Genomic DNA, 12620 nt, shown 5'->3' with positions numbered 1-12620 from the left:
AAGGCATTGCGCCAACAAGTTAAAGCTCATTTTCCATCCTATTTTTAAAATCATGTTATAATCAGTCTCTTCGCATGTGCATGAGAAGCCTTTGATTGGACCATGCAAAGCCCCTGCCGACGCCAGGCGAATGAGGGTGATCGGCACCGGGAGCTTTACCCAGCGCTGGATTACAGGCAAGTTTAAACAATTTCTCTATGTTTTATAACGGGGGAGGGCTATTAGCAATGCCCAATAGGGAACTGTAAGCCAAAAATATATCACATTTGTTTTATGCACACATGTAATTTATAAAACACTTCTTACCCGTGCTGGACTGATGCCTGTGGTGTTCCCATTTCCATCCTCATAGGAAAAGTTAATAAGGTTTTTAATCCTTAAATCCAAATCTTGTGCAACATCCGCTGCTGCTTCACTAAGTGGATCCCCGCTGCCTCTGCCTTTTATCAGATGTGTCTTTATTGTGGATAGGATCATCTCTCCTGCAGTTCTGAAAAACAGGCATCCAGTGACCCGAGTATGGTTTTATAAGTCAGGTACGATTTCAACAGTAGTATTATAAAAGGCTGCCCTGAAATCAATTCACTTTAATCTGAATGGCTAAAGAAATAAGTTTTAAAAGGGACTAATTAATGCTCAACAAAACCGAATACAAGTGAATTAAAAATACAAATAAAGCATCGAAGAAAGAAACCAATAAACATAAAAATATTACACATTTTCTGTTATTGACTGAACCTTGGAAGATTGTCCACCTCAGTTATTCGAAATTTATCACCATATTACAAATGATAATCTTACTTAACCATTTATACCAGCTTACCAGTATAATTTTCTCTACATTAGTCATTTTCAGTGAATGCATTCCACCAATATTTCATGTACGTAGTTATTAAAATGTGGGGTGATGGAATCTAATTGGTAAACTTTTGTACTTTATCCACCCTCTCTCCATCCTTTGTCGTTCCTGGCTGTAAAGACCTTCATACAACGGTCTTATCTGCATCCCTGTCTTTTTCTTAGGGCGGTTAGCTTTTTCCAAGTTCTACACTCCCAAATTTCCTTCTAAATTTATAGAATGCTAGTGGTTTGAGATTTTACTCTCCCTTTTCCCATTCACACAGTAACAGTAGATGCAACGTTTCTTTTCATTTACTCTGGCCATCACTTCCAAATTCCCCCTACTACATCTCGTCTAAAATCCCCATTATATCCTTTAGATTGTAAGCTCATGGGCTATGTAATTAGACACCTAGCATTAAAAAAAAAAAAGGTTCAATGGCTAGATCTATGTTCACAAGCAGGACATCTTTACCATTTGTATTGTACTATTCCCCCACTCCTCCCCAACATCCACCCCCTCCCAAATGTATGCTGCGGAACATGTTGGCACTTTATAAAATGCCAGTAATCACAGAGGTACTTGCCACTTTTTCCTACCATCTTGAATACTGGAAGCAGAAACATGGCAACATACTGTTTGTTTCAGTGGTGATTATTAAACTATTCGTAAACTTTATAAAGAAGTCACTATAGGTTTATTTTAATTTTTTATTTTATATTTATTTTTTGTGGTGCTTGGCTACAAATGGTCTGTAAGGCAAGATATTAAGCAGACAGAGGTGATTCACAAAAAGTTTCCAAATCACTCCACTTTGCCTCATAATTACTTAGATTTTAAGCACATCAAAAATAAATGAAAAAAATATATACGAAAAATATCAATGTGTACCTATAAGGAATACAAACTTTAGCAATAAAGGGTTACTCTAAACCCCTGAAGTGGCCATCGTGCTTAGAGTGGTCATGGTACCTGGAGTCTGTACAATGTTTCAGTAAGAAAAAACGCTGCACATATGGAGATTAGCCCCTGTGCTTCCAAAAGTGTAACTTAATCTTTGGCATGCTGGCACCAGACAACTAGTCGCCGCTGGGCACGCATGTCTATTGGGAGAATTCAGCATCTTCCTTCAGAGTGTGGGGAGCGACACTGAACCTAGAGTGTTCTTCAAGCGGAATTCTTGACAACGCCATCAAACTGAATATTTTTTTTTATTTTATTTATTTATTTTTTTTAATGGAAAATACATTATTGGAAAGCCAAGGATATAAGAACAAAATTTGTCATTATGCATATAAAGTGTGCAAAAAATGCATTTAAAAAAAGCCAGAAAGGGAAAAAAATTATTGCGTTCGCATTTGCTTTGAACGGTAATATTATGCAACACTCTATGGCAAGTGGACAAATTGGACATGAGAGACAGGCTTGGACACAGGAGATATAACTTATTACAGATTTTGGATCAGAAGTAAGAGTCAAAACAGTGAATAAACACAGTGCCAAGAATAATGCTTCCCTTAAGAGTGGGATGGAATGAAGAACAAAAGAAAATGAAAACAAATGGATACTGAAGACACATTTATTAACAGGAGCAAATCAGATCAAATGGACATCTTATGAGATTTTTAGTATCCTACCCAACTACCCTTTCACTGCCATGGCACTTTCAAGACCAGTAACTGGCATATTCATTGTTTTAGGCAATAATTAAATAAACATTTGATCAATGGCATTATACATTTAATGATGCATCCAAATTCTAACATGAAATCTAATTTAGTGGTGCTACCTTCTGAAGACCTAGAAACTCAAAAAGCCTTGGCTCAGATGTAGGCAGATAAAATGTAAAGAATATTAAATACAGCAGAATATGTTATGCTGTGATTGCCACGTGTGCCCAGCAGCTCTCCATGAGAAGTATTCGCCTGGCCAAGTCTTTAAGAAGCATGTGATTGGAATGAGTACCGATGATCTCAAAAGGGGAAGAGCGGCAACTGCATCAGGGAGACTACCCAGTGCTTAGTAAAAAGCAAGCAGAAAGGGCCTTTTTATTTAGGGGGGGGGGGGGGCATAACCTAAACATCTCCAAGAAAAGAATATATATATATATATATATATATGTATATATAGTATTTATTTTAAAGGGTTAATCCATCCCTTTAAATGTGTGTGGGGTGGAGATCATTTTCTATGTAACATGCCCTATTAGGTACCATTAATTAGCACACCACCCCCACCACCCTTCAGTTTGCAGTCAAGCATGCAAAAACCAAAAACAAAACAAAACGAAAGGGATAATTAATTAATTACCTGGAAAAAGGCACCAGGGAGGGTCCTGGCGCCAACTTCCACCCCCTCCCCCCCCCTTCTGATGTCAACCAAGACTTTGCGCGGACAAATCACCGGGAATTTGTAGTAATTTTCTTGAGTAGTAGTTGGGGGAGAAAAAGGCTTCCTCTTACAGGCACTGCAGGCTCAATATGTCCACATTGCCAGCATGCTGTGTGCGCCGATGACAGGCGTATTTTATGCACAGAATTGATAAGAGTTTTGGACTGTAACGTGCCCAGGAAGTAAGTTGTACCAGGGGTGCAACTAGACCCAGGCACAAAATTGTAGATTAAAAAGTATGTGCAGTGTGTCAAGCTGAATAACTGCATATACACACTCCTACCACCATGGCCACTTCAAATCACTGAAATGGTGGTTTGAGTAACCATGTAATGTTAGTGTACCTTTAACAGGACTTGAATCCCAGCAAAAGGTTTAAAACACTTCCTTTGTAAGCAAAATAACCATTCATAAAGTCTGAGCAAACTGCGTACAACCTTTAATACATATTTACCACTATCATATTGATTGCAACAAAATAAACAAAAATCAAAGTGGTTGAAAGCCAAAATATTTTTTTTTTTATGTAAAGTGAAATAACACGCGTCATGAATGCATGATTTATTTTTCAGCTCTCAGTGAGCATTCTCTGGAAATCAGCCATTACTGGAAAAAGTATAAAGTATTCAAGCAGAAACCCTCAAATCCCTTCTAAAAATTTTAAATAGATTCCGAATTACAATTGCAAAAAAAAAACCCCAAAAAACTGAAGAGCAAATTTCCTTTTGGCACATTAGACACACATGTTAATAGGCGCAAAAAAAATGATAACATTTTATAAAACAAATCCTCCTTTGTGGTTTGTTATAGCTACAGCCATTTTACAAATGGCTGCAGCTATAAGCCACTTTAGGTAGAATGACTACCCTGCACCATAGTTTTTCAATGACGCACAGTTTTTTTTTATGGTGCTTAGAGAGTGAGCCTATAAGAACGGCTATTTACACCTATTTCCCACCTAACTTTAAACTTTCTGTGTGTTGCAATTTCTCACGAATTCTTTTCCACTGTGTTCTTCATTGTTTGTCCTTTTGCTTTATACAGTGATTATCATCACCAGAATTTGAGATATTTCTGACCTAGAGGCAGACTGAGGTTAATAGGAAATGTAACACAAAAACACATTTGCACTGCCAACATTAGCCGTTACTGGACTACATAGATGCACAAAACAGATGTGCAAACAAATGTGAAGTTGTTTAGCGCGAGTACCATGTCAAACTATTCAAAGTAATCATTAATACCTTGTGTCTTTTGTTTCTCCAAGAATTTCATTAAGTTTGTCTATGAAGTGAACAAAATGAGTAAGTCCTTTCACATGCTTTCTTAAAGGATCTGATTCAGAAGGTGCGTAGCCCTTTCCTCCGAGTTCTAGAGTTCTGATAAACGATGTAGCAACCTGGCAAAAAAACACAAGGTTCAAAGCTCTGTTTTTTCCATGGCAGTCTCATAAAATAAATAAACAAACACCCCACAGAATTCCAGTTATTCCTTGCTCCAAAACCTATTTCCTAATATCCATATGCCGGGGGGGATTCTAAGCTTTATAGACAATAACTTAATCTAGGATTTATGGACCAAAGCGTCTTTGGTTGCTGTCCTGTTTGTGGTAAACTGTTAGAGAGGATTTAAAATAAATAAGGTAATCTATAAAAAGAAAGATACACACCACAGGTCTTTTCAGTACATAAGTTTGCAGTGGATGGTAATAAAAGGCCAAGAGTCTAAGGCTGAGCTATTATTACTAACCAAAGTCAGATGGGCTAATGTGGAAGGCTACTTCCACATTAGCAAGGCACAATGTTATATTTTATCCCAGAAGCATCATCTGTAGATTCATTAAAATACAGCCATGCATGACACCTCTTGTTGACAAAATATGTACAATATAGGTTTAACCATAATTTGCAGAGTCATGGGTATTGGCCAGACTGGTTTATAATGTTCTCATTGTAATATTTGGAATTTCCAATAATTTACTGACCAATGTTCGTGTTTATTATCTTACCAAAAACAGAGACATCTGATTCTGTCGTGATTTGCGTTTCAGGTCCGTGAAGGCTTCCCTTCCGAGCCCCCTATCAGGACAATTGAGGACCTGGGCCAAAGCAATGTCATTTTTTGAATTAACCAGGAGATTTAAATACCCACAGAAAATTCTCTTCAGTGTTTCATTAACCTGCACAAAGCAAAAATGAAAAACTTAAACACATTAAACACATTCTTACAGTCAGAGTAAGGTTTTCAAATTAAGTCAAGCAATATTAAGAAAAACTCCCTTGCTTAATATAAATACAACAGGGCAATGCCGAGTAGGACTTTGTTTCAAAAGAGCTACACAACTACACATTTTTGTTGAAATAGTATAGAGAAAGAACAAACGATACATGATAGCTAGACAAGAAAGTAATTAGTTTAAAACAAATAACCATATGTATTATACCTGGATTACGTAAATATAGACCACCTGAGTGGGCTGTCAGATCAACACAATAGTATAAAATTGCTTAATAGAACAAAACAAAGCATAAAAAGAGGTAGCCCCCCTGCACCAGCTCTCCACAAGGTATTAGAACAGCAGCAACTACCTTCAGAGAGTCCAGGTTATTTTTACTTGGAGTAAACACAGGCATAAGAGTGGTCTCTGTCTCTTCAGGATGTCTTCCAGCAATAAATTCCAGTAACTGATCCTGTTCAATAAAAAAAATGTAAGTTTTGCAACTTTTCGCACATAACAATTTACAAAATAAATAATGAATTAAGTTTTATATTAAAATATAAATACTTCTATAGCATCACATGGGAATTGTTACATCATATTGGATCTCTATACAGAGAGTTACCAAATTACCACGACATGGCTTGCGTTACAGTTAAACATAAGTTCATTTAGATGTATATTTGTTCACTTTCATTTAGAATTCCAGGGAGTTGAAAGCTTGCTATGATTACAGAAGCACCATGGCTGTGCCCTTTTATATATCCACGTGTTATACATGACTATATAGGTTTGGACCCCTGCAACAGTGTAAATTGGACAAAAATCATCATGGCCAAAACTAAACAAGAATGCCAGTCCAGTTTTATTTAGACTTACAAGCTGCCAAGACTTACAGAAGATAAGCTGTCTGGCTCACTGTAATCCTCCAGTGTACGGCACTTCTCGTGTAGATCAATTAGATCCAACGTGCTGCTGTTTTTAAGGAAAAGATTATACATTTCTTTCACAGATGCATAACTTTCAGGAACCTCTTCAGCATCACGATGCAGTCCAAGTTTATCTTTAAGCAAGTATTTCCATACCAGTAACAGGTCACTAAGTGACACCGAAAATTCTCTACCATTCTAAAACAGAGGAGAGATAACAAAATTAAGGAAAAATCACAGTGCACAAGAAACAGATACTGGTGGGGTTTTGGGGGGGGGGATTGAAACAAAAGTTAGTGTAGACAATTATGTGCGAAGTGATAATTAACAGAGGAGGTCACAATGTATCCACAAGAAAGTTTTGTAATATGTCATACGGCCTGGAATACTCAATCTAGCAGAGTTAGATAAATAGACAGAACATTACTTCTGCCAGGAAAATTGGACCTTCAATTTCAACCATCTGACCAATTTGGGTCTACTGAAGCTGGTCAAAATTGAGCACTGCAATGCAATGTGTTGATATTTTACAAAGGTGAAGAGCATGTGCAAAGGGACATTCTAAGCACCACGGACACTACAGCCTGCTCCAACCAAGATTAAATAGTCAAACCAAAAAAAAATATATATCGGGCTAACACTGGGCATAGCCCCCCCCCCCCCCACCTCCTAAGCAGGAGCTTCCTTTAGATCTCCTGAGCTGAACCGTACTGTAGAAAAGCTCACTCCACACTTTCAAAGCACAGATAACATGCATTTAAAAAAAAAAAAAAATCCCGCATAAAACAGGACAGTGGGACAGATCTCTTCTACCTAACCCAGGACTTTATGCGTATGAGCACTGCAGTATGATATTAAGAGTTTAAAAAGAATAGAAAATTCCAATAAATGTCAGCCTTTTTGATACCTCGCACTATTGTTTAATCTTTGCAGTGCTGGAAGTATTGCAGCCCTTGTGCTTTCTAAGGAGCACAAGGGCTGCAATACGTCCCCCACACTTTTCCATAAGTAACAGTTTTACTTGTTTCTGCATTGAATATTAAAGTGACACAATAGTCACCAGAACAACTACAGCTTAATGTAGTTGTTGTGGCGAGTATAATCATTATCTTCAGGCACTCATGCCCTCAGGATACCTCATGTAGCCACTCCCCAGATGGCTACTAGAAGTGTTTCCTGGAGCAGTACTGCACAGTGGGCAACATTGCCAGTCAGGACGCAGAATTTTCCTCATAGTGGTTCATTGGTTCCATGCATCTCTAGGAGGTGGCTCTGATTGGCCAAGCTGGCGTTTGGCCCTGCCCTGATCCCACCTCCTTGTCAATTTCAGCCAATGGCTAAAAATCGTACATTCTAATGTCACCAAGGAAGTGGTTTGAGTGGGCAGGGCCAGCACTGGTCCTAAGGGGATTTAGCTACCTAAATGGTGGATTCAACACTGGGGTCAGGAATATATGTTTGTGTGCCTGACACTATAGTGTTCCTTTAAGGCACACTGCTTTATGACAGTTATTCATTCTGTTCTCACTTCTGGAAAAGTGGTAAATGGTAAAGTGAAGTAGATAGAGTGGTTACTGCCTTTCTTCAGACAGAAACAACCTAACAAGCCACAACAAGACATATGTCATTTCAGCATGAACAGAATGCAATATGTCCCTTTGCGCTACATTACAGTAGGATTCTATTAAACCATAATGCTGGGTGCATAGATAATCTCTACAAAGCCTTGAGACACTGTTATGAGAAGTGTGACAGGAGTGTTTATTTTGGGGTTAAACACCATTTGAATTCCAGATAAAACATTGCTTATAGATCAGTTTTCCTGATCAAGTCCCACCATGACAGCACTTTTTATTGTTTTATAAAGCAGCCATCGGTTGTGCCAGCATGTGGTCAAAATCAGAGAAATGCGTGGGCTGACAGACTATGCCAGCTGGCTCAAGCTGGAAGGAAGTTCAGAAGGTACATTTTTTTATTCCAGCAATAGACATCAGCAAGATCATATTTATAAGACTTTCTAATTAATAACATAACTTCAGGCAATTTTGACAGGTTGTTCGGAACAGAAGATATTTCAACTGTGCCATTTCCTAGGAAAATAATTTTAACAGATTTCCTCCATATCCCATTTTGAATCCATGTAATAAAAAAAAATAAAAAATTTTTATAAACATCAGAAAAAGCCATTTCCTGATCAATCACCATGGTTCGCTCACAAGCACAGATGAAAGAACAGGAAATAAAACTGAGATTAGAAGAAATGGGACAGCCCCTTCCCTACTATAAGTCTGTCATCTGTCCTTCACAGCACAAGGATAAATTTAGCAGGCCAGGTCTTAATTTTATGTCAACAAGGCCACTTTTTGAAAAAGGCCAAGCCAGTAGAGTTAAGCCTCTTTCTGGATAATCTATCCACGCTGCCCTTTGGAAAAAAAATAAAAAAAGTCCCCCTGTGTGTACCTCCTTTTAGTGACTGAAGGCTTGACCTAAAAGAGGTACTCAAGGCACTATAGCCATTTCATCCATCCAATTAAAATTAGTTACAAATGACTAAAGCCTCTGGTGCAGTCCCTCAATTCAATGTTAAACCATGTTCAAACAGTTTAACACTAAGTCAGGGGTCTTCAAACTCCGGCCCCCCAGATGTTGCTGAACTACAACTCCAATGATTCTCTGGCTATCTATGTAATTCAAAGAATCATGGGAGTTGTAGTTCAGCAACATCTGGTGGGCCGCAGTTTGAGGACCCCTGCACTAAGTGAGGGTTCATTGCTGCCCACAGCTCAGCCCCCCACAGGAAGTATGGCTAAAGCAGAGATGACACTGCGTTCGTCATACCAGCAATAGGCTGCTGTGATAGGCTGAAAGCTCAGCTGACAGTCTAAAATATTTACTATAGTCAGAATTGTTCGTAATTCAGTGAATTTTATATATTTTAGTCCTAACAGCTAAACTGGACGGATAACTGAAAGGGACACTATAGTCACCTGAACAACTTTAGCTTAATGAAGCAGTTTTGGTGTATAGAACATGCCCCTTGCAGCCTCACTGCTCAATCCTCTTCCATTTAGGAGTTAAATCCCTTTGTTTATGAACCCTAGTCACACCTCCCTGCATGTGACTTGCACAGCCTTCCATAAACACTTCCTGTAAAGAGAGCCCTATTTAGGCTCTCTTTATTGCAAGTTCTGTTTAATTAAGATTTTCTTATCCCCTGCTATGTTAATAGCTTACTAGACCCTGCAAGAGCCTCCTGTATGTGATTGAAGTTCAATTTAGAGATTGAGATACAATTATTTAAGGTAAATTACATATGTCTGAAAGTGAGACCAGTTTTTTTTTTCATGCAGGCTCTGTCAATCATAGCCAGGGGAGGTATGGCTAGGGCTGCATAAACAGAAACAAAGTGGTTTACAGGAACACTATAGTCACCTAAATTACTTTAGCTAAATAAAGCAGTTTTAGTGTATAGATCATTCCCCTGCAATTTCACTGCTCAATTCACTGTCATTTAGGAGTTCAATCACTTTGTTTCTGTTTATGCAGCCCTAGCCACACCTCCCCTGGCTATGATTGACAGAGCCTGCATGAAAAAAAACTGGTTTCACTTTCAAACAGATGTAATTTACCTTAAATAATTGTATCTCAATCTCTAAATTGAACTTTAATCACATACAGGAGGCTCTTGCAGGGTCTAGCAAGCTGTTAACATAGCAGGGGATAAGAAAATCTTAATTAAACAGAACTTGCAATAAAGAAAGCCTAAAGAGGGCTCTCTTTACAGGAAGTGTTTATGGAAGGCTGTGCAAGTCACATGCAGGGAGGTGTGACTAGGGTTCATAAACAAAGGGATTTAACTCCTAAATGGCAGAGGATTGAGCAGTGAGGCTGCAGGGGCATGTTCTATACACAAAAACTGCTTTATTTAGCTAAAGTTATTTAGGTGACTAGTGTTCCATGAAGAATTTTTCCCTTTTAGCTACAAGTCACTTTGAGTTCTCAAAATTCTTACTTTAGTAAATAGCATTGTCACTTAATGGTCATCGACAATAATAATGCTTTTGCTTTATCCCAGCAGCAGAGGGGACTCACGTTGAACATAAACTTCTTATAAATGGTTTAACATTTCAATCGAAGGATGGTACCAAGGGTGTCTGGATACTTTAACCACTTCAATGAGGTGAAGTGGTCACAGTACCTCAGAGTGTCCCTTAAAAATCTTTCCTGAAGGAGGGGACAATGGTTAGAAGATGGATAAGAAACCTGTATTTTAAACAGATTAGGTGGTCAGTTTTTCAAGAATCCACATTTGCCATTAAAGACATGCCTGCAGCAGTCTGTCTCTATCCTAACTTTTTCCTGCATAGAGGTGCAAAGCACATTTTATTATAGTGTGCACCCAGAAATTCTTTCCCCGTGTTTATTTTTTGTTTTGTTTTTTTAATTGTAGATGGTCAATATTTAACCCCTTGAGGACGCAGGACGGTTCAGGACCGTCATCGGCATTTTTGCGTTGCCGACCGACGACGGTCCTGAACCGTCCTAAATTTAAAATGTACTTACCCGATCGCCGTCGTTCCCCCGGCGGCGATCGGCGGTGCTCCCGGTGTGGGGAGACTGCCTGCATTCCAACAGTCTCCCCATGGCGGTTTAGGACCCCTGGGGCCATGTGATCGCCCAACAGGGCGACCACATGGTCACAATAGGTGTCCTAGACTCTGCCTGCAGGGGGACTGTCTGTGCTGACAGGCAGTCTCCCTGCAAGTGTAAAATCATTAAAAAAAATTAAAGTGAAAGTAAATAAAAAATAAAATATTATTATATATGTATATATATGATATATAGACATATATTATACCTATATAATATATGTCTATCATATATAATGTCATGCTAAGTGTATTTTTATATTAATATGTACATATATTAATATAAAAATACACTTATAATTAATTTGCACACGTATATATATAATATATATAATAACTATATATATTGTATATATATATTATTATAAAATACGAATAATAAATAATTTAAATTAAATTAAAAAAATTAAAAATAATAAAAAATTGAAAATAAATTATATATCTATACGAAATTTTATTCTAACTGTATTTTGATATTAATATATATATATATTTATATCAAAATACACTTAGAATGAAATTGTATATATATCTATGTATATTTAAATAAATAAAAAGAATGCGAACTATTCATATGTCGATATACAAAATTACATAAATAATTATATAAATATACACGTAGACTTCAAATATATAAATATGCATATATATTTAAATTCTATGTGCGTATTTAGGCAATATTTTTACATAATTAAGTTATTTTATTGATTGCAATTTAAGGGACCTGCCTGCCAACCCAGGCCGAAAGACCAGAGAATTTAATTTGCTATCACTGTATTTTACCCTGTAACGTTCTACGACACCCTAAAACATGTACATGGGGGGTACTGTTTTACTCGGGAGACTTCGCTGAACACAAATATTAGTGATTCAAAACAGTAAAACATATCACAGCGATGATATTGTCAGTGAAAGTGACTTTTTTTGCATTTTTCACACACAAACAGCACTTTTACTGATGATATAATTGTTGTGATACATTTTCCAGTTTTGAAACACTAATATTTGTGTTCAGCAAAGTCTCCTGAGTAGAACAGGACCCCCCATGTACAGGTTTTATAGCGTTTTTGAAAGTTACAGGGTCAAATATATAGGTCAAATATTTTTACATTGAAAATGGCCAGGTTGGTTACGTTGCCTTTGAGAGCATATGGTAACCCAGGAATGAGAATTACCCCCATGATGGCATACCATTTGCAAAAGAAGACAACCCAAGGTATTGCAAATGGGGTAAGTCCAGTCGTTTTTAGTAACCACTTAGTCACAAACACTGGCCAAAATTAGCGTTCAATTTAGTTTTTTACTTTTTTCACACACAAACAAATATGAACGCTAACTTTGGCCAGTGTTTGCGACTAAGTGGCTACTAAAAAAGTCTGGACATACCCCATATTGAATACCCTGGGTTGTCTACTTTTAAAAAAATATGTACATGTGGGGTGTTATTTAGCAATTTATGACAGATAACAGTGTTACAATGTCACTATTGATACATTTTAAAAATGTATGTTTTGAAACCGCAATATCCTATATAGCAGATTGCTGTCAGTGGTGTAACAATCGTTCCAGACTGGCCTGTCATCAACATGCAT

The 12620-nt window shown here is 37.5% G+C and overlaps 1 protein-coding gene across 1 annotated transcript in view; it reads right to left on the bottom strand.

Annotated features, from left to right (window-relative positions):
• Positions 1-12620, bottom strand: part of PARPBP (PARP1 binding protein) — a 32875-nt gene that overhangs the window by 10687 nt on the left and 9568 nt on the right. The window contains exons 3-7 of the mRNA XM_063447202.1: positions 6347-6577; positions 5821-5922; positions 5241-5411; positions 4477-4631; positions 307-490 (exon numbers count right to left, since the gene is read on the bottom strand). Of these exons, the coding sequence (XP_063303272.1) occupies positions 307-490; positions 4477-4631; positions 5241-5411; positions 5821-5922; positions 6347-6577 (843 nt within the window). The remainder of the gene's footprint in view (positions 1-306; positions 491-4476; positions 4632-5240; positions 5412-5820; positions 5923-6346; positions 6578-12620) is intronic.

This window comes from Pelobates fuscus, chromosome 3 (assembly GCF_036172605.1).
Source record: "Pelobates fuscus isolate aPelFus1 chromosome 3, aPelFus1.pri, whole genome shotgun sequence".
NCBI classification, from domain to species: domain Eukaryota; kingdom Metazoa; phylum Chordata; class Amphibia; order Anura; family Pelobatidae; genus Pelobates; species Pelobates fuscus.
Note: the sequence above shows the minus strand (reverse complement) of the source record. Positions and strands in the feature narration are given on the sequence as shown.